The sequence below is a fragment of the Elephas maximus genome, chromosome 3, assembly GCF_024166365.1.
Source record: "Elephas maximus indicus isolate mEleMax1 chromosome 3, mEleMax1 primary haplotype, whole genome shotgun sequence".
Classification (NCBI taxonomy): Eukaryota; Metazoa; Chordata; class Mammalia; order Proboscidea; family Elephantidae; genus Elephas; species Elephas maximus.
In genome coordinates, this window is record NC_064821.1 from 26,061,754 (window position 1) to 26,085,382 (window position 23,629).

At 39.5% G+C, this 23,629-nt stretch overlaps 1 protein-coding gene across 1 annotated transcript; it reads right to left on the reverse strand.

Moving 5' to 3' along the window:
- Positions 1-10,060: 10,060 nt before the first annotated feature.
- Positions 10,061-10,999, reverse strand: LOC126072094 (olfactory receptor 7D2-like). The gene has a single exon (XM_049876761.1). It carries the CDS (start codon positions 10,997-10,999, stop codon positions 10,061-10,063), a length of 939 nt encoding a protein of 312 aa, XP_049732718.1.
- Positions 11,000-23,629: the final 12,630 nt, after the last annotated feature.

Genomic DNA, 23,629 nt, shown 5'->3' on the forward strand with positions numbered 1-23,629 from the left:
TATGCACACCCATGGTCATTGCAGCACTGTTTACAACAGCAGAAAGATGGAAGCAACCAAGGTGCCCATCAAAGGACGAATGGTTAAAGAAACTATGGTATATTCACAGGATGGAATACTAAGCATCAATAAAGAACAGTGATGAATCTGTGAAACATTTCATAACATGGAGGAATCTAGAAGGCATTATGCTAAGTGAAATTAGTCAGTTGCAAAAGGACAAATGTTGTATAAGACCACTACTATAAGAAATCAATAAATACTTTAAACAGAGAAGAAAATATACTTTGATGGTTTCGAGAAGGGGGAGGGAGGGAGGGTAGAAGAGGGGTATCCACTAATTAGATGGTACATAAGAGCTACTTTAGGTGACAGGAAAGACAACACACAATACAGGCGAGGCCAGCACAATTGGACTAAACCAAAAGCAAAGAAGTTTCCTGAATAAACTGAATGCTTTGAAGGCCAGCATAGCAGGGGCAGGGGTTTGGGGACCATGGTTTCAGGGGATATCTAAGTCAACTGATAAAATAAAATCTATTAAGAAAGCACTCTGCATCCCACTTTGGAGAGTAGTGTCTGGGGTCTTAAACGCTAGCATGCGGCCATCTAAAATGCATCAATTGGTCTCAACCCACTTGGATCAAAGGAGAATGAAGAACACAAGGACACAAGGTAATTCTGAGCCCAAGAGACAGAAAGGGCCACATAAACCAGAGACTACATCAGCCTGAGACCAAAAGAGCTAGATGGTGTCCGGCTACAACAGATGACTGCCCTGACAGGGAACACAACAGAGAACCGCTGATGGAGCAGGAGAGCAGTGGGATGCAGACCCCAAATTCTCGTAAAAAGATCAGACTTAATGGTCAGTCTGAAACTAGAAGAACCCCAGTGGTCATGGCCCCCAGACCTTCTGTTGGCCCAGGACAGGAACCATCCCCAAAGCCAACTCTTCATACATGGATTGGACTGGACAATGGGTTGGAGAGAGATGCTGGTGAGGAGTGAGCTTCTTGGATCAGGTGGACACTTGAGACTATGTTGGCATCTCCTGCCTGGAGGGGAGATGAGAGGGTAGAGGGGGTTACAAGCTGGTGAAATGGACATGAAAACAGAAGGTGGAGGGAGGGAGAGGGCTTTCTCATTAGGGGAAGAGCAATTGGGAGTATGTGGCAAGGTGTATATAAGTTTTTGTGTGAGAGACTGACTTGATTTGTAAACTTTCACTTAAAGCACAATAAAGATTTTTTTAAAAAAAGAACTAAGAAGGTGAGGAATTGGCCTGCACCTATACCCTGCTGTGCTCAGTCAGTGACTGGGAGCAGCCCAGAAGTCATTCCTGAGTACAAACTCATTGGTGGATTCAGGTGATTGTCAGTTGGATATGCTTCCCACAACAAGAGATCTGAGGGGCATGACCTGGTAAGAAGTAGCTTACTTTACCTGAGGCGCTTCTCAAAGAAGGCTGAAAGCTGAGTTCCCTCAGATAGCCATACTCCCACACCTGGAAGAATAATTATTTAATCCTGAATGGGGATCTTGATGACACAGCACAGCATTCACTACAGTCCACCCCTTGAGCCATTTGGATAGACTTTTTTGTATAAATTCTGAGAATAGCTCCTCCATACTTCCTACGGAACTTTTTTAGGGGTGAAAATTTATGACGGGGGTCAATGGAAAAAATTAGAGTTTCTGCTACTGCAGGTGGTCTCAAGGCTGATTCCCAGCATCTTTCTCCTCTACTATCCATTCTCAGTTCCTCTAACCTGTGAAAAGTATCTCTGCTAGTCTGGGTGGTATACCTGGTGGAATGATCCTGATCGTCCTCCCTGATGGATCTGAGCCTCTGGTCACTATTTCTTTCTCAGGCCGTAGTGGCTGCATTTGACCATTTACTGTCAAAATTCGGAAAGAGCATACCAAAAGATACACAAGTGGATGACCTAGTACCAAACACCTTCTCACCTGCCACATTTTGCAGCCCTCATGTTTAGCCATATGATCCTCCAGACCCCTGTGGAGCTTATGCATTCTCCTAGCAGGAGAATCACAATGCAGGCCCTTGGGATTCTAGATTAAGGCCAAGTTACTGACAATAGATGTTTATGTCTTTTTCAGAAATATCTTCTGCAATGTTTTTTTCTAGATTATTATTATTATTGGTAAGCACCTAATTGTGCTCATGAGGAACCTTTACATAGATCAAGAGGCAGTTGTTCAGACAGAACAAGGGGATAATGATAGGTTTAAAGTCAGGACAGGTGTGCCTCAGGGCTGTATTCTTTCTCCATACCTATTCAATCTGTATGCTGAGCAAATAATCCGAGAAGCTGGACTATATGAAGAAGAACGGGGCATCAGGATTGGAAGAAGACTCATTAACAACCTGAGTTATGCAGATGACACAACTTTGCTTGCTGAAAGTGAAAAGGACTTGAAGCACTTACTATAGAACATCATAGACCACAGCCTTCAGTATGGATTGCACCTCAACATAAAGAAAACAAAATTCCTCACAACTGGACCAATGGACAACATCATGATAAATGGAGAAAAGATTGAAGTCACCAAGAATTTCATTTTACTTGGATCCACAATCAACAGCCATGGAAGCAGCAGTCAAGAAATCAAAAGACACATTGCATTGGGCGAATATGCTGCAAAGGACCTCTTTAAAGTGTTGAAGAATGAAGATGTCACCTTGAAGACTAAGGTGCACCTGACCCAAGCCATGGTATTTTCAATCACATCCTATGTGTGTGAAAGCTGGCCAATGAATAAGGAAGGCCGAAGAAAAATTGAAGCCTTTGAATTGTGGTGTTGGCAAAGAATATTGAATATACCATGGACTGCCAACGGAACGAACAAATCTGTCTGAGAAGAAGTACAGCCAGAATGCTCCTTAGAAGCAGGTATGCCAAGACTGCGTCTTACATACTTTGGACATGTTGTCAGGAGGGATCAGCCCCTGGAGAAGGACATCATGCTTGCAGAGTACAGGGTCAGTGGAAAAGAGGAAGTCCTTCAACAAGGTGGATTGAAACAGTGGCTGCAAAAATGAGCTCAAGCATAACAACAATTGTGAGGATGGCGCTGGACCAGGCAGTGTTTCTTTCTGTTGTGCATAGGGTTGCTATGAGTCGGAACCCACTTGATGGCACCTAACAACAACAACAAAAAGCTTTTACCTTCATGTATGGCCAGAGACAAGACTGAGTGATAGTTATCTAGAGCGGACAAGTATAGTGGCACTAATAGTTAATGTATTTTTTTCTTTTAGCAAATAACTCCTGCCTGGTGCCTCCCAAATGTTTCAGCTGCCCCGGCCCTTCTCGCAGGTCCCCTGAACTTCCCAATGATCCAGAAACTAAAGGAAGTCTCCATAACATGGATAAGCCTGTGCCCACACCAGGTTGTTAAATAGTTTGAATGTCGCACACTCTCATAGTTCAGTAATTTGCTTTCTTGCAATCCACAGTGTGAAACATCCCAGCATGTTGGATGCCTGGAAGCCTTGCTTCTCAGGTTCAGCCCTCCTTTCAGTCACTGGCTGCTGGGCTGAACAGAGCTGTGCTCCTAGGTGGAAGAGCCCCTCTTCCACCCCACAGTGCTGCTGCCCCTGCTCCTATCATCTGTGATGAGAAGAGATGGAAGGAAATGGGAGCCTCCAGCTTGGGGACTGCACTTCCTGAGCCTTCTAGGGCTTCCCCTTGACTCTTTCCCCACAGTGATGCTGCAGGATGACTTTCTCCCTGTGCCAAGTCCTGCCACAGTGGCCTTGCACTTTAGCACTTCTGGTCTCTAAATAACATATAACTTGCTTCTTGTCTAAAATAACAATAACAGCTCTCACAAATATAATAGCAAGAGGCATAATTCTATGTGCTTTACCAATATTATCTCATTTAATTTCACCATAACTCTAGCTGGCAGGTACTATTTTAACATCCACTTTAACTGAGGAGTTCTGGCCGTGCAGTGCTTAAGAGGTTGGCTGCTAACCAAAAGGTCGGCAGTCCAAGTCCACCAGCCACTCCTTGTAAACCCTATCAGGCAGTTCTACTCTGTCCTATAGGGTCACTATGAGTTGGAATCAACTTGATGGCAATGGGTTTTTAACTGAGGCACAGGGGTATCAGATGACCTGCCTGAGGCCACACACCCAATGAGATTTGGATTTGAGATTCAGAGCTCATCATCTGAGTGCCAGACCCTGCTGTGCACTTTGTGTGTGCGTCACACAAACAAACTTCCAAAGTTCAACAAGGATTAAAAACTGTGCAATGTTACTCAAAGTAACAGTAAATAAAAACAAAAATGAAGTTCTTTTAACACTGGTTAAACCAGTTCCAGCTTGCAGTGGTCAAAGCAGGAAATAAAGTTTTACATTTTGAGTGTACTATGGACTGCCTGCCAGAAGAATGAACAAATCCGTCTGGGAAAAAGTACAGCTAGAATGCTCCTTAGATGCGAGGATGGTAAGACTTCGTTTCACATACTTTGGACATGTTACGAGTAGGGACCAGTCCCTGGAGTAGGACATCATTCTTGGTAATGTAGAGGGTATGTGAAAAAGAGGAAGACCCTCAATGATATGGATTGACACAGTGGCTGCAACAATGGTTTCAAGCACAGCAATGATTGTGAGGATGGCGCTGGACCGGGCAGTGTTTTGTTCTGTTGTATATAGTGTTATGAGTTGGAACTGACTCGAGGACACCTAACAACAACAACATTTAAACACATAAAAGCGCATAGATAGATGACCATGAGCAAATGCATCAAAATGTAAATTTTAGTTATCCTTTGAGTTTCCCATGATAGCTCTTATTATTAGCATTTTTCAAGTTTCCTAATATCAATAATATGTTGCTTCCTTCTCATCAGTTGAAGTGTTAAAAGGTTTTTAAATACTGAAAAATAATAAATGACTAAGAAAATTAATCAAATAAAAGAATCAGGCAGTACATATTGAAAATAAAAGTATAGTCAAAGAATTTTTAAAACTTGAAAATGTTCCTATCCATCTTCTTCTTTTAACTTGTCATTAAATTCCTTCCCAGGCTCTTCGAAAAGTAAGTAAATCAAGGAAGTTTCCTCAAGGACCAGGGACCATCTCTTCTGAAAAGTAATCATCAAGAAAGATCACAGCCCTACATCCCAGTTTCCTGGAAGGAGATTAGCAGAACTTCAGATATCCTGCAGTAAAGATATTAGAAAATTAGCAATTTTACCTTGAAAACCTGAAAACAACTGGTTGTATCTACCTAGCGACGTAAAGGGTCAGATTCCTTTGTGCCGTTGCAATCTCTTTAGAGAATTGTCTGTGATGCATCACACCCTTAATCAACAATAAAACTTTACCGCTTAATCAATAATAAAACCCTATTTCTCTTCTATACCTGTGGAGAGATTTTCTGAGAGTAGATTTTGTTTTTAATTATATTTTCCCAACATCTGTCTCCCTCACTTAGAGGGACCAACATGATGAATCGAGTATCCTAAGATGTTGGTAACTATTATAGGAAAAAAACATCACCAAGTTTAGTAAAGCAAAAAGAAAGTTTTATTTGGCACATATCCAAAAAGGCAAAAGTGGGGAGCAGACAAGCATGCTGCCGGAGCCATGTCTGCCTGAGTCCAAGGAATATTATAGAATAAGCAAGAATGGGAAAACAGATAAGCATGCTCCTAGAGCCATGTCTGCCGGAGTCCAAAAAATGTTACAGAAGCATCGGTATATATTAACATTACAAAATGGGCAAAACCATTGAAAGGTTCACCTTTTCACAGACTGTCTAGAAACTATGATTCTACGCTTTGAGTTGCCTTTCTTAACAATCATTAGTTTCAGTAATTACACGAGAAGGATCTTCATTGGTCCAACAAATTTTCTATTCACTGCTAGAAAATAGAAAAACATGAGTGGAAAGTCTTTTGTGTTCTGTTTGACTGGTTTATGTGAAAGATTCCCTGAAAGATATTTTCCAAGATTATCCTAGCTATTGTCTTTATACCTCAGGGCTCAGTTGATGTCTCCTTCTGAGTCTTTGTGAGCTCAGCTCCAGCTGGGTCACATTCTCTATGTTCAAGGACAGGGAATAATGATTCCAATATTATTTTCTAAATCATAACTACAAGGAATAGATAGGAGTAGCAAAACAAAACAAAACAAAACCCATTGCCATTGAGTCAAATCCAACTCATGGTGACCCCATGTGTTATCACTGGGTTTTCTTGGTTGGAGTCTTTATGGAAGCAGATCACCAGGCCTTTCTATGGCAGCATCTCTGGGTGGGTTCAAACCATCAACCTTTATGTTAGTGGTCTAGCACAAACCATTTGAGTCACCCAAGTGCCCTTGATAAGAATAGACCTTCCAAGCAAACCTAGGAATCTTATGGGTAAACGCAGTAGTAATTGGCTGTCCTAGAAACACTGTTTTCCGTGGTCATGATTATTATATCATATTATAGATACCACACTAGAAGATTATGAATTATGGCACTAACAGCATAGAATTTTTTTGGTTTAAGTCTTGTTCAGATTGCCATTTTGGGAGTTAGACCAATACTCCTAACAGGTCCAGTTAGGCAATATGCTAACAGTGAAATCTCTAAGGTTCTGCAATTGGAAAAATCAGTCTTATTTTAAGTTACACAGGATTTCAAGGCTACTACTTAAATAATTATTACTTCAAATGACCTTACCTCTTACTGAAAGAGTCTTTCTGGCACAATAATAAATTAATTCTCTTTTAAGAATGTGGGCCATGTATAATAGAGTAACATATTATGCATGTATGTATGCAAGCATATAGGAATGCATTATTAATGTGAAATTGATTTAAGGTTCTCAAGAAAAAACAAAAGGATCACAAAGGAATGAAAAAGTAATCTCGGAACGGATCTTTTTTTCTCGAGTTTATTTATTCCATTGTTGTTGTTGAGAATATACATAGCAAAACTACACCAATTCAACAGTTTCTATATGTACAATTCAGTGACATTGATTACATTCTTTGAGTTGTGCAACCATTCTCACCCTCCTTTTCTGAGTTGTTCCTCTTTGATTAACATAAAGCTGCTGCCCCCTAGGATACCTATCTAATCTTTTGAATTGCTGTTGTCAATTTGATCCCGTATAGATAGTTCTTAAAAGAGTATAATATTCAAGGCAGATTTTGTTACTAGCTAAGCTAAACTGTTGTGAGATTTTAAGATGATTTCAGGGGATATTTTTGGTTTAATGTTTAAAGATTATCTTATGAGAATAGTTTCAGGGATTCATCCACCCTCCATGGCTCCAGAAATTCTAAAGCCTATGAGAATCTGAAATTCTGTTCCACATTTTCCCCCTTTTGATCAGAATTCTTCTATGGACTCTTTAATCAAAATTCTTAGTAATGGTAACCAGGCACCATCCAGTTCTGGTTTCATGGTAAAAGAGGCAGTCACTCATGGAGGCAATTAGCCACACATTCCATATCCTCCTCCTATTCCCGACTCTCCTTTTTTCTTTGTTGCTCCAGGTGAATAGAGACCAATCGTTGTGCTTTGTCACTTTGTTCTTGACATAATAGTAAAAGCCATTGGATTAGATAAGCTCTCAAATTTAGATTTCCAGCCTTGGGATTTGTAAAAGTCAGGGTATATTAAGTTACATTGCTATAACAAACAGCACTAAAATGTTGCTTACTCAATGAAACAAAAGTTTATTTCACTCTCATGAAAAATATCTATGGACTTGGGCAGATGTCCAGGGGAGTTCTCCACATACTGCATCAGCTTCCTAGACTGTTTTGATCTTACAGTGCCTCCATATCAACATATACTTTCACAACTGCCATAACAATGGAAGAATGAGCCTTAAATTTGAAGTATTTATCAGAGTTTTGCTTTCTCAAGTGTTGGTACAGATTCTTAAAATATTGACATTGTTCACTTTAACTTATTTCTATGTGTTTTGCATGTGGATTTTTGTTATTTATGTGTATAATGTACTAGTTCTTAAACACTTTAGCCTAGAAGTAACACTTCCACTCATATTTCATTGGCCAAATCAAAATGGCAATGAGTTTTCTTTTTCTTTTTTTGATTTTGGGTGTCTAATAGGAGAGGATAATCAGAAATATTATCGATCATGAGTAATATGAGAGGTGCACTGTTGGGGAAATATAATTAAACACAAAATCTCCCGCCAACTCAGAAAGCCTCTCCACAAAAGTAAAAGAGAAAGAAAACATGTACTATTACTGAATAAATATTAAACCAGAATGAAACGCATCACAGGCAACCCACTAAACAGATTGCAAAGACAGAAAAATATCTGATGCTTTTATGTAACCCATTTCATACATGTTATCAAGATAAATGATAACTAATCCTCAAGTCATAGGACTTGAGAGCATCGTTTGTCACACATAAAACCAAACCAAACCCATTGCCATTGAGTCCATTTTGGTTCATAGCAACTGTATAGGACAGAGCAGAACTGCCTCACAGAGTTTCTGAAAAGCAGCTGGTGGATTCAAACTGCTGACCTTTTGGTTAGCAGCCACAGGCTTAACCACCATGCTATCAGGGCACATAGTTCATTCTAAATTCACCTAGTATTTGGGGGTAGTCACCAGTGTTTTCTAATTGCTTTTATCCAAAAGAAAAATAAGTTTCTTGTAGCATTATGACAGGAGAGAGTTTTGCAACCTGGAGTAAGGCACCAGCCAAAGTTAGGCTTCTATACTCCCACAGAAACTGGAAAAGAAGTGCCTTGTTTACGTTGCAAAGAGATGGTCCCCAGTTCCTTGAGGAAACATTCCTCGGTTATAAAAATGGCAAGAAGTTTATTTAGCTTTAAAAAAGGATTTATAAACATTTCAAAGAGGCAGAGAAAGAATTTACAAGTCTTTTAAAGTAAATGCTCTAAGAAAAGGAAGGGGGAGCCTCCCTTTTCACCAAGGAAAATTAATTATTTTCTTTTTCTATTTGTATTTATTCTTACAGAATAGAACATCAAAATCAATGTGAATGGCTGTACTACCTGGGAGGTAAGAATATGGGCTCAGAATCAGAGTTCTGGATTTGAATCCTGACTTTGCCACTGGGTCCTTCCGCAACTTTGAGGAAGTTTTGTTTTTTGTTTTTTTTTCTCAAAATGGGTCCTCAATTTCTTCATCTCTAAAATGGGTATAGGAGTCCCTGAGTGGTACAAGCAGTTAGTGTGCTCGGCTGCTAACCAAAAGTTTGGAGGTTTGAGTACCCAAAGGTGCCTCGGAAGAAAGGCCTGGTAATCTATTTGAAAGACATTAGCCATTGAAAACCCTATGGAGCACAGTTTTCTTCTGACTCACGTGGGGCTGCCATGAGTTGGAGACGAATTAACAGCAACTGTTAAAATGGGAACAGTAATTGTTCCTATTGAGAAGATTATGTAAGATAATACATAGAGTACTTAAGAAAAAAAATTTTTTTTCTAAGAGTACTTAGCATAGGCTTAATGGATGATAAGCACTAAAGAAGTTATTTTTAGTACATGTATTTAATCATACTTTACTCAGTAAAAAAATAAATAAATAACACTGTTGGTGATACACACACATAAACAAAAAATCCACAGGTAAACACAGAAATAAATTAAGGTAAACAATGTCAATAGTTTAAGAATCTATGCCAACACTTCAGAAAGCAAAAGTATAATAAATGCTTCAAATTTAAGGTTAGAACTCACTATTGTGGAAGTAAGAAAGATGACAGAAGGATCACAAAGGAATTAAAAAAGCAATTTCAGAATTGCTCTTGGCATGATAGCAAAAGTCATTGGACATAATTTTTGGGCAGAAGATAGGGCAGAAATGCCATCAAAGAAATTACGGATATTAGTTGTTAAAAAGTATGTAAAAACTATAAGAGGGCAAAGTCTTATACCCACCAGGATCAGGTAAAAGAGTAAGGTGATTTGAGAGATTCAAGAGTTGGGATTTGACCTAACTTCAGAATCAAAAGTGCTTTACCATTGATACCTACAAATCTTCTTAGTTCTGGGGCCAATGGATCCATCACAGACAAGAGGCCACTCTGCTGAGGAGCATTCCCAGGGCCCTCTTGACATCCTTGTTCCTCAGGCTGTAGATGAAGGGGTTCAGCATGGGAGTGACCACTGTGTACATCACTGAGGCTATTGAGACCTTCTGGGAGGAGTGAGTCACTGCAGAGGTGAAGTAGACCCCAACAATTGTCCCATAAAATAAAGAAACAACTGAGAGGTGAGACCCACAGGTGGAAAATGCTTTTTGCTTTCCCCCAGATGAGGACATCTTCCTGATGGATGAGACAATTCGTGAGTAAGAGAAAAGGATCCCAATGAAGGGAAAAACCCCCAGCACACCAGTCAGAAAATATATCAACGTGCTGTTCAGGAAGGTATCAGAACAGGCCAGCTTGAGAATCTTTGTCAGTTCACAGAAAAAATGTGGGATTTCAAGATCTTTACAGAAGGTCAGGTGCATCATCAAAGAAATATGGAGGAGGGATATCATGACACCAGTGAACCAGGTAGTAAAAACCAGCAGGCTACAGAGGCAGGGATTCATGATGGCCGTGTAGTGCAGAGGGTGACAGATGGCCACAAACCGGTCATAGGCCATCACAGTCAGGAGTAGAGTATCCAGAATAGGAAAAAGCATGGAAAAATAGACCTGAGTGAGGCAGTCCACATAGGTGATGGCTTTCTTCTGTGTGCGGATGTTCACCAGCATCTTAGGGACTATGGTGCTGCTGAAACAAATGTCGATCAAGGACAGGTTGGAGAGGAAGAAGTACATGGGGGTGTGGAGGTGGGGATTAGAGCTGACAGCCAAGATGATGAACAGGTTCCCAAGCACAGTGATCAGGTACATGGTCAGGAAAAGCCCAAATATGAAGGGCTGCAGTTCCAAGTCCTCAGAGAATCCAAGGAGGATGAACTCTAAAACTCCTGTTTGGTTTTCAGTTTCCATGTGGCTAATGTATCTATGAAGGACGAGACAAGAACAACACCAATTAACAGCAGGCAGGCATTTTCTACATAATATCAAGGTTGACCATGCTTCTCACTCAAGTTATTTATGGAGTCAGTCACTTTGTCTAAGAATTGGACTTCCTTTTCTTATAAATTTCATGGAACCCTAGAAAATGAGATCTCTAATCCCAGCTATCTTTCTTAAACATCCATTTTATAACAACTCTGTCAGATGGTCGTGGAGCTTCAGTAACAGGACGAGTAAACATCACGTGCCTAGTGACAAGATACACTGAAAAGGACACACCATTACTTCTGTGAGATTCCTGCCCAAAATACATGCCCTTAATCTAAAGATTAAGGAACACCAGAAAAGAACCAAATTGAGGGTTAGTCTACGCAATACTTGAGCTGTACCCCTCAAAATGTCAATGTCATAAAAAACAAAGAAAGTCTAGGAACTGTTCCAGATGAAAAGACGCAAAAGAGATATATGTCAACCAAATGTAGTGTACAACCTGGGATTTTCTTTTGCTAAAAATGCACCTACTGGTATGACTGTTGAAATATGAATGAGCTCTGTAGATTTGGTAATAGCATTATATCAATGCTGATTTCCACGTTTTTAGTGTGGTTATATATCATTGTTTTTAGGAAATATTGAAGATTTAGAGGCAAAGGGGCACTGTATCTGAAATGCAACTTACTCTCAAATGGTTCAGAAAAGTTACTAGAGAGAAAGAGAAGGAGAAGAAGGAGGGAGAGGGAAAGAGCAGGAGGAGGAGAAGAGGAAGTGGAAAATGAAGGGGCAGAAGAGAAGGGAGGGAGAGGAGAGAGAAAAATGGGGGTGAATGCATAAAATGTTGATATTTGAGGATTGTTTGTGCTGTTCATGCAACTTTTCTGTAAATCTGAGATTATGTCAAAATAAAACGTTAAAAAGTAGAACTGTCATACAATGCCAAATAGTTCAAGGTAGAAAAATGGAAAAAAAATCCATCGAAGAGATGTTATCAGAAAAGAGTCAGGCTTCAAAGAATAGTGTAGCTGAGATGATGTAGTGAGGTGAGGGAATTGGGGTAGGGGTCCTAACCCAGGAAAAAGATACGACTCTGAGTTAGCTTTGTACAGCAAGCTATTTATTGTGACGGAAGCATTGACAACCACATATTAGAGGTGGTCCCTCACAGCAGGAAGTCTAACAGAGGCAAAGGGCCCAGGGAGCTACCAGAAGGGAAGAGGGCCTGAAAACCCCTGGGGAAGAAAAGAGAGGGAGGGACGTTTACATACTTCTTCACAAATGTTCTTTTGTAAGAAGGTGAAGAGTCTCTGGGTCAGAGAGCTTAGAATAGGGCAGCACCTTAGGGTCCTTATAACTACAGGGTTTTGTCTTACCTGTAAGATATTGTATAAGGTGGAGGGCCCGAGAAAAAGAGGAAGACCCTCAGCAAGATGAATTGACACAGTGGCAGCAACAATGGGCTCAAGCATATGAATGATTGTGAGGATGGCACAGGACTGGGCAGTTTTTCATTCCGTTGTACATAGGGTCACTATGAGTTGGAACTGACTCGACGGCACCTAACATCAACGACAAGATGTTGGGTGCAGTTTTGTGGGATAGGGAAAGCAGGCAGGCTTTACGTGGCTAAAAATCCACCTATATGGGGCTATTTTTTAAAAAACAATTGGATGTGTACGAATTTGAATTCTGTGCTAGGTTTTACACAGTGGCCATTTTTGACTCATTTATATAACAGGTGTGTCCCTGAGTGGTGCAGTTAATGGCTCAGCTGCTAACCAAAAGGCTGGAGGTTTGAGTCCACCCAGAAGTGCCTTGGGAATTTCGTCCACGTTTTTATATCATCTCAAACATGTAGTGTATGGCTAGTGTTATTTCTTCCTTAAATATTTGGAAAAATCTCTGTGAAGCCAAGTAGATTTGAAGTTTACATTGTGACAGGTTTTAAATTATGATTCATTGTTTAAAAAGAATTAAAAAAAAAAAAAACAACTATTTGCCATTGAGTTGATTCTGACTCATAGTGACCCTATAGGAGAGAGGAGAACTGCCTCATAAGGTTTCCAAGGAGTGCCTAGTGGATTTGAACTGCTGAACTTCTGGTTAGCAACCATAGCTCTTAACCAGTACACCACCAGGGTTTCCAAAAATGAATATAGGACTATTCACATCTATTCATTCTTGGGTCGGTTTTAGTAAGTTGTGCTGCCCTAAGAATTCGTTCATTTCATTAAATTTATTGGCATAAGGATACCATATTTGTAATGATATTTTAAATGCTTTTTGTGGTCATCTTACCAAGAATTTATCAAATTTATCAGTCTTTTAAGAGAACCATCTTTTGTCCTTATTGATTTGCTCTATTATATTTTGTTTTCTATTTCATTAATCACTTCTTTAAACATGATTATATTTTCTTTTGCTTTCTTTGGGTCTAATGTACTTTTTTTTTTTTTACTTCTTTAGATATATGTATAGCTCATTTATTTACAACTTTTCTTATTTACTAAAATACATTTAAGGCTGATAAATTTCTTCTTTGCATTATTTTTATAAACATTTATTAAGTATGTTTTAAAAAATTAATTGGTACCTTATTAAAAAAAGTAAATTAGAAATTGAAAATAAATATTTTCAGACTATAAGACAAAAAGGTTAATATCTTTAATATACACAGACTCTTAACAAAAGCCAGTAATAAAACAGTGAGTATGTCAATATAACAGAGCAAAATATTCTCAAAAGACGAGGGACAAAAATAGATAACATGATAAATTGTTCATTCTTACAAATAATCATAGAAATTGAAACTAAGCACAGATATGTCATTTTCAAGTATTACAAATAGGAATTCTATTTTAAATACAGTGAAACCTGGGAGAGTTGGAACTCAATGGGACTTCCTTGCTTTTCTCGGTCTTGCAAGTTCTCCACCCTTGACAGGCTGCAGTCTTACCACTTTTCAATTGCTTGTTTTAGGGCAATATATTTGAGTCTTTCTTCTCTGGTAGGTTTCTGCCTTACACAGTCCCAGCTTTTGCAGGATTCACTGTAAGAATTCCTAGTTTTGTCAAGGGAGAATCAAACTAACCACCTCCTATGCTGTTGAAGAAAAAGGGAACAATAAAGATAAAGTATAAATTATTAAACACAGAAAGAAAGGGAACTGAGCCATCAAGCAGGAGCACATTTCTGGAATTAAGGCCAGTCAAACACACAAATATCTGGTAAGGTCAATTAAGACAAAAGAAGGAAGGAAGGAAGGAGGGAGAGAGGGACAGAGGGAGGGAGAAAAGAAGGAATGATGGAAGGAAGGAAAAAAGGAACGAAGGAAGGAAGGAGGGGAGAACAAATACACTCACAGAAAATGAGAAAAGAACCCTCCTGACACATAGAGGGAATGTTATAAATTACTAGAGACTGTACAAGGAGCCCTGGTGCACAGTGGTTAAGAACTCTGCTGCTAACCAAAGGATCAACAGTTCAGATTCACCAGCTGGTCCTCAGGAACCCTACGGGGCTGTCCTATAGGGTCGCTGTGAGTTGGAATTGACTTGACAGCAATGGGTTTTTGGTTTATTATATACAAATGGGTGCTAAAATTTAAAACTTAAGGAAATGGACATTTTTCAGGCAACTACATACTGTATCTAACTCAAAAAGACAGAATATTGATCGCAGAGAAGAAATTAGGTTGACAAAGAATTATCACCAACATCTGTAGCACCTCCCAGCATGAACGCCTTGTTAAAGGTTTTCCCTCTGCCATCGGGATAAAAACCTGACTCACCATGGCCCACAAGGGCTTGTGTGTCTGGTTCCTGCCAACCTCCCTGCCCTTATCAAGAACCACCCAGCCTTTCACTTTCGAAGTGACAACATTCTTCCCTTTTTTACCAGCTACCAGTTGCCATGGAGTTGACTCTGACTCATGGTGACCCCAGATGCGTCAGAGTAGAACTAGAACTGTGCTCCATAGGGTTTTCAATGGCTGTGATCTTTTGGAAGTGGGTCACCAGGTCTTCCTTCTGAGGCAACTCTGAGTGGACTTGAACATCCAGCCTTTTGGTTAGCAGTCTAGAGTCCTAGCCATTTGCACCACTCAGGGACTCTGTTGCCTTCTTACCACAAAACCCATTGCCGTCGAGTCAATCTGCCCCTTAGGGTTTCCAAGGAGCGGGTGGTGGATTTGAACTGCTGACTTTTTGGTCAACAGCCAAATTCTCAACCACTGCACCATCAGGGTTCCATTGTTGCCTTCTTAGAAGACTTAAAAACACCATGATTTGTCCCTGCAACGGTGCCTGTGCACGTACAGCAGCTTTCTCTGCTGGGTGCTCTCCTTGCCTTTGTTTTCCAGTGTTGATTCCTACAGCTCTCAGATCAAACATTGCTTCCTAAGAGAAGCCTTCCCTGAGCCCTCCCTGCCTATTAAGTGCCATCCCCATAGTCATAGAGCCTTATGTTTTTCTTTCATAAGACCCTATACTTTTCTCCATTGCATGAATCATAGTTCTATTTTTACATTTTCTTATGGAATTATTTGGTTAATATCTGTCTCCTTTACCACCAAATCAGGTATGAAAGTTCAGAGATCACATTTTTAAATATTTACTTATCCTGATACCCCAGTACTTTTTGCTCAAAGAGCACAGAAAGCTGAATGATGGCTGAGCCAAAAATGATCATATGTAAGACAATAGAAGAGCTCTACAAGCTACTCTCACATTGACCATAGGTACAAAAACCTGAAAAAAGGAGTAAAATGAAGTTATCTGTTTGATAAAATAGCCTACTCCATTACCAATTAATGCTCACCTTTAGAGTGAAAAAAATGTTTAATACTAGACAGTCAGACAACAAAACATTTTCATGTGTAAATCAATGCGGAAAAAAAATATAGCTTTATCATAAACTAAAATGAACTTAATGAAAGTTAACAGCATTGATGAGAGCAGAATGGAGTAGAATTTCAGTCATATAGATGGAAAGATACCTTCTAAAAATGACAAAGAATAGCTATGTTAAACCAAGCATTAAGCCAAGATCCACCATTAAACCCTGGAAAAACAAAACAAAAGGCAGGAAGGGGAAAGTACATGTCCTGTTTTCATAATTATTTAGCATTGTTTCTAATAATTCAAAAGAAATTCCATTAGTCAGGAAATAAATGAGATATAATATTAGAAAATAAAAAACAAAATTTTCACTATCAGCTAGTGATAAGATTGCCTACTTTGAACACTAAACAAAGCCAGCTTGAACATGATTAGAACAGATCAGTGCCATCAGCTTTCTTCTGTATCTGCAAAAAACCTGTAGGAAAGATAAGAGGAAAAAAAAATGTTCATTTGCAATTGCAATATAGATAACATCTGGCTTAGAGTGGGCATTCAACACACATTTGTTAAATAAAAGAAGGTGCAGAGTTTCATCTCATAGAAACCAACTAATGATGTGGAAGGGATGGAGAAGCATGTATTTTGCTGGAGCAAAGGTTTTTAAACTTTGGCGTTCATCTGGAAATCACCTGGAAAGGCAGTCCCAGACCTACACAATTGCTAAGAGCACCAGCTCTGGAGTCATACAGCCTAGGTTCAAACCTCAGCTCCACCACTTCCAACTGTGTTATCTTGGGACTCTTTCCAAAATGGAGCCAATATCCTTACTCTTAAACTTGTCATGAGGATTAGATTAGATAATGCATGTGAAGCTCTTGGCACATAATCATGGCCTAATAACTCATATCTAATATTCCTGTTGAGTCAGAATCATCTAGAGAGCTTGTTAAAACAGATTTCTGGGACCCACCCTCAGCAGGTCTTCTGTAGGACCAAATAATCAGTGTATCTAACAAGTTCCCAGGTGATGCTGACACTGCTGGGGACCCCACTTTGAAAACTACTGCAATAGCGAAGAAAGAGGAAGGCTTTAGAAGATAGGCTGGAAGCTCTAAAGGAAAGAACACACATGAGGGAGTGCCAACTTCTACTGACATTGAGAAAGGCATTGGTTTCCAGAGTGAGAATCCATGTGAGCCGGAGGTGGTAGAAAACTCTGCCATGTAACCTAAAAAGACATAAGTAACCAGGAGAGCAAACTCTAGAGATAAAAAAAAAAAAAAAAGTTACGGGACATTATCAATGGTGTTACCCTGTCTCTGCTCCTTCCCCCACCACTTACTTTATCCTCCTTGTCCCTCACAGTACTCACTAGGAGAGTGTGGCTCATGCAGCTGGTGTCACTTAGGAAATGCTTGTACAACCTCTTTCTCCTCTGACCCTTGGATACTGAAGACTGACTCTGCCACCAGGAATGACGGGGTTATGGAGCCTGTCACAAAGTGATTCCCAAATTATGTGCCTGAGAGGCACAAGTGTGTTCTTCTCCTGGCCAGACATCAGTGCACTACTGGTGAGGGGTACCAGGGAAGGATTTATGGTTTCTCAAACCTCGGGGGATGATTTCTCATCATTCCTCATTAATTAAATTGTTCTTCTGATATTCTCCTCTCCAAAGCCCTTCAGCTCCCTTGGGGTAAAGAGCAAATGGCAGAAAGGAAGTGTGTGGTAATTCTGTTACCGGGTGGGCAATTTTGGAGCCAGATGGATCTGTTTGCTTCCACTGGGCCTCTTCCTTCTTGGAGGAGTTTTCATCATTATTGATTTAGCTTTGAGGGAAAGAGGTTCTGCATCAGGAATGAGTTTCTGCTACAAAGACTCATGTTCCTGTAGTACTGGTATTTGGGGTCTCAAAGTAACACAAAAGAAAAAAGAGATGGATCTGTCTCAGTGAATCTGGAATTGAACATACTCCGGAGCTAGAGAAAGTCCTATTTCAAAAGAGGGAGAGTCAACCTTGTGAAATGATGTGATGCTATTGGACCAAATAAAATAAAGGCTGAAAAATATTCCTTGGATTTAGTGACATGGAAGACATTAGAAAGAGCAATTTTGGTGGAGTGATGGCAAGAAGCCTATTTGTAGAGTGTTTGGGAGTGACATTGGAGTCCCTGAGGGGTGCAAATGGTTAAATGCTAGGCTACTAACGAAAAGGTTGGTCATTCAAATTCACATAGAAGCACCTTGGAAGAAAGGCCTGGTGATCTACTTCTGAAAGATCATAGCCACTGAAAACCCTACAGAGCAGTTCCTGCTGACACACATAGGTTTCCCTTACTCTGACACACATGGGTTCACCATGAGTCAGAATCGACTTAACAACAAATGTTTTTGTGAGGCAGAGTGAAGTGGCAATGAGGAAATTAGCTTATGAATGAAGAACACTCTGTCAGCAAGTTTGATTTTGAAGAGTAGGAGTGTGTGTGATACCATCAAGACTTTTTTTTAATTTCAGATACAAGAGAAAATATTTAAATGGCAAAAGAAATGCCTGTTGATTGTAGAAAATTGAATTGTTACTCTATGATTTACCATAGACATTGAGGTCCTGCAGTATGTTTTAAAATTAACGAGCCACTTATTTTCTAAATTACTTTCCTTGCTGTTGAGTCGACTTCAGCTCGTAGTGACCCTATAGAACAAAGTAGAACTGCCCCATAGGGTTTCGAAGGCTGTAATCCTTACAGAAGCAGACTGCCAGATCTTTCTTCCACAGAGCTACTGGTGGGTTCCAACTGCTGACTTTTCTGTTAGCAGCTGAGCACTTTAACCACTACACCTTTAGGAATTCATAACTCATATTAATAATTCTAAGAACTATACCATATTTAATTAGTTGAGTAAATTAGAACTAGAACAGTGAAATCAAAGTCAGGTGTGTTATTACACACAAGGTTGGTACGTCGAAGCAATTTCCTCTGACTGGGGATATCTTCATTAAATGAACCACTTTTACCGCATATGTCACATGACGAGTATTTGTAATCTCAATGGTATAATCCAACGGCCATTGGAACTATGAATACAAGATTTTAAATATAGGAAATTTCTTTATCCCTTTTAGTAAATAGTATTAGAGAACAACAACTCTATTAGAGAAATGTTCAGAAATATCCATATCCATATCCATATATGGATATTTTTAGGCTATGAATTGGCCACATATCTTCACAAATGTGGAAATCCTTTGAGCAAAAAGTATCTAATGGATTAATTGGACAGTGTCTCTCATATTGCACGACTCAGTTAAAGAAAAGTATTTACATTTTTTCAAATTTTCAATCAATTGGTCTATGAGGACTCTAGGTGGCACAAGATGTTTGTCATCAGCTGCTCACCTAAACAGTTTGGCAGTTCAAACCTACCTAGTGGCTCAGGGAAGAAAGGCCTGGTGAACTTCAAGAAAACTTAATGTAGCAGTTCTACTCTGTGACACATGGGGTCACCATGAGTTGGGGTTGCCATGAGTCAGGGCCTGACTAGAACAGCAGCTAACAATGACAACAACAACATTGTTAGAGAGGTCTTTATTTGACAGGCAATTAATTGTTCAGTGGCTTAAAAATTTTTTTTTTTTAGTTGAAGGTCTTTCACATTAAAAAAAAAAAATCTGTTCCTAATTTTCTAACAACATTTTCATAACTGAAATGATCATTTGTTTTATCATCTATCTAAAAAGTGTGTGTGTGTGTGTGTGTTCAAGAATCCAAGCCATTTCATAGATAACCAAAATTACAATCTCAGATTAAAAACATGTTAGGCATTGGTTATTTGACAACTTCTAATCAAAATCTCTAAGTATTTGCTTAAAATATCTCTTGTGTCCATTTTATTGTCTTTTACAATTTTTTACACAGCAGATTTTCAGTCTTGTCCTATCAGCAAATTGGAGTTACCATCCATCATGACATACTTCCATGTAGTCTCTTTTCCTTCTTACTATTCCAGTCAGAACAAAAGTTTCTGCATCTCCACTCAATTCTGTACTAAAAGAATTTAAAAACTTGCCCATCCTTGTTTGTAACTAGAAAAAATATTTAATTATATTATAATTAAAATAAATATTTTGACCTAATTACAATTTACATAGATGTCACCGTCACTTGTGCTTTATATCCACATAAAAATATTATAATGGTACATTAAACCAAAGCAAAACCAAACCCATTGCTGTCAAGTCAATTCTGACTCATAGCGACCCTATAGGACAGAGTAGAATTGCCCCATAGGGTTTTCAAGGAGCTCCTGGTGGATTTGAACTGTCCACCTTTTGATTAGTAGTCGTAGCCCTTAACCACTACTCCACCAAGTTTTCCATGCCACATTAGTGCATCGAAAAAAATCATTCAAAGTGAATGAATCTGTTGGTCAACTAGACAATGTGTCCAACAGACACACTACAATACAATGTGATTCAATGGTGAAATGGAGTCCTAAAAAAAAACAATAAAGTTGTATTTAATGGAAAAACATTTTACCCTGCTTCCATTTTTAAATTAAAGTGAAATAAAATTAAAAATTCTGTTCTTCACTCACCCTACCCACATTCCAACTGCTTACTTACTGGCCACAGCACAGCTCTAAACGAAAACATTTTTGAAGCACTCATGTTCACAGCTACTAATGCTCTAGGGTCCTGGTGTTTTTGTTTTTGTTTTATTGTGGTTTCTTAGTTCAACTTTAATTTTAATGAAATGTGAATCAAATGTATTTGGGTCATATAATTTTGCTTTGGTTTTAAAAGTCCTAAGAGGAAGCAGGATGGAATACACGAGCATATACGGAGAGGGCAGAGGAGCCCCTGTGTGGTATAAATGGCTAATGTGCTCGGCTACTAACTGAAAGGTTGGAGGCTTGAGTGTACCCAGAAGAGCCTCCAGAGAAAGGCCTGGCAAGCTACTTCTAAAAGAACACATCCATTAAAAACCCTATGGAGTACAGTTCTACTCTAACAGACATGGGGTCGCCATGAATCAGAATTGACTTGGTGGTAACTGGTACTTGTAATGAAGATGGAGATCAATGAAAAATGCATGCAAATTACTTCATTGCAATTGTGATAAGGGCTGTTATGAAAAGAGACCAGCATTAATGAGAGTGTTACAGTGGGGTTACCTGACTTACTCTGGGTTGGATGGGGACGGGTCAGGAAGCACTTCACAAGAGTGACACTTAAATCAAGACCTGAAAGAGGGGGAGGAGTTAGCTTGCACCTAGATTATTCAGTCTTTCTTAGTCCCTACTTCTTAAGCAGAAATTTCTCCGTGGATAATCCATGAACACCTCACCCAGATATTTAACTGTCTGCTAAATATCACCACTTGAGATTTCTACTCTCCATCATACACTCTCTGAGGGAAGTATAATCATTAAAATGGCAACTTTTTCAAAACTTTAATCAGTGAAAAATGATTAATATTACTTTAAGAACAACTTGTTAAATATTATAAATTCAGATAGAGAAATGATTGCTGAATTTGATCATCTTGAAGTCATTAGCAAGTCTAGCAAGAGCGTTTTCAGAGGAGTTACATGGGCACAACTACATTGCACTGAACTGGGAACAAATGGCAGGTAAGAAAGTGGATTCAGCTGGTGTAGACTGTTCAGGTACAAGGCTCAGCAGTGCAGAGCAGGAGGCAAACAGGGTGAAAATCACAAGAACACATGGAGCCACTGTGAAGTGTAAAAGACAGGTGAGATTTGAACATGTTTATTCTCAGTGTTAAAGGACCACTCGGATAAATGGAAATACAGGAGACAGGGAAGTAATTGAAGAAGTAAAATTTCTGGAGAGACCGTCATGGATGTTCACATCCTAATCCCAGAAACGCGTGACTATGTTACCATAAATGGTTTATGGGCTTTCTAGGGCTGCTGTGACAAATTACCACAAACGTGATGGCATAAAATAGCAGACCTTTATTCTTTCACAGTTCTGGGGGCCAGAAGTCTGAAATATAAGTATGGGCAGGGTTGGTTCTTTTTGGAGGCTCTGAGGGAGATTTCATTCCATCCTCTCTCCTTGCTTCTGGTGGTTGTGTTCTTTGGCATTCTTTGGCTTGTAGGTGCATCACTCCATTCTCGCCTTCATCTTTACATGGCCTTCCCTCCATGTCTCTCCTCTGTATCTATTCGTCAAATCTTTTCCCTCCTTTTATAAGGACAATAGTCATCGAATTTAGGACCCATCTGAAATCCAGAATGATCTCATCTCGAGATCCTTAATTACATCTACAAAGACAACTATTTCCAAATAAGGTCAAATTCACAGAATCAGAGGTTAAGACTTGGATATATCTTTTTAGGGCACACTATTCAACTCATGGAAACACTGGTGTTGTATTGGTTAAGAGCTATGACTGGAAACCAAAAGATCGCAGTTTGAATCCATCAGGCATTCCTTGGAAACTCTATGGAGCATTTCTATTCTGTCCTATAGTGTCGCTATGAATCAGAATCAACTCAATGGCAAAGGGTTCATTTTCAGTTCATTATTCAACCCATTTGGTGCAAATGGTTAATGTCCTCACCTGGCAACTGAAAAGTTGGAGGTTTGAGTCCACCCAGTGGTACATTGGAAGAAAGGCCTGGCAATCTACTTTCAGAAAATCATGTTTGAAGTGGACTCAGAGGCAACTGATGCTGGTATTCAACCCGATACATATGGCAAAATTAACTTTGCAGATGTGATTAAATTAAGGATTTTGAGATGGGGAGATTATACTGGATTATCCAGGTGGGAGCAATGTAATTGCAAGTATTCTTACAAGGGAGAGACAAGAGGGTCAGATGTGAAGATGAAAGCGAGAGGCTGAATTGATGCCAGGAAGGGGACATGAGCCAAGGAATGTAGGTGGAATCTAGAAGGTGAAAAAAGCAAGGAAATGAGTTCTTCCCTGAAGTCTCCAGAAGGAACTGGCCCTGCAAACGCCGTGGTTTTAGACTTCTTGCCTCCAGAACTGTAGGATAACACATTTGTGTTCTCTTGAGCCACTAAATTTGTGGTCATCTGTTACATCAGTAAAAGGAAACTAACACAGATGAGAGCTGGAACATAGGTGGGCTTACCTCTTTTACATGATCGAGAGTTCAACTTTTCTGATGATGCGGTGCAATGGATCATTTCTGTGCTGCCTTTCTAGTCATGTGACTGGGCAAGAGTGTGTGATAGGGTAATTGTGGCCCACCACATACTTTCCCCTACATGTGTGTCAGTTTGTCATACAATGGGGGCTTGTGTGTTGCTGTGATGCTTGAAGATATGGCACCAGTATTCAAATACAAGCAGGGTCACCTATGGCTGACAGGTTTCATCTGAGCTTCCAGACTAAGATACACTAGGAAGAAGGACTTGGTGGTACACTTCTGAAAAAAAAAAAAATACCCAATGAAAACCTTATGAATAGTAGCAGAACATTGTCTGATATAGTGCCGAAAGATGAGCCCCTCAGGTCGGATGGCACTCTAAATACGACTAGGGAAGGGCTGCCTCCTCAAAGTAGAGTTGACCTTAATGATGTGGATGGAGTCATGCTTTTGAGACCTTCATTTGCTGGTATGGCATGACTCAATATGAGAAGAAACAGCTGGAAAACATCCATTAATTATTGGAATGTGGAATAAACGAAGTATGAATCTACAAAAACTAGAAATTGTCAAAAATGAAATGGAATGTATAAACATAGATATCCTAGGCATTAGT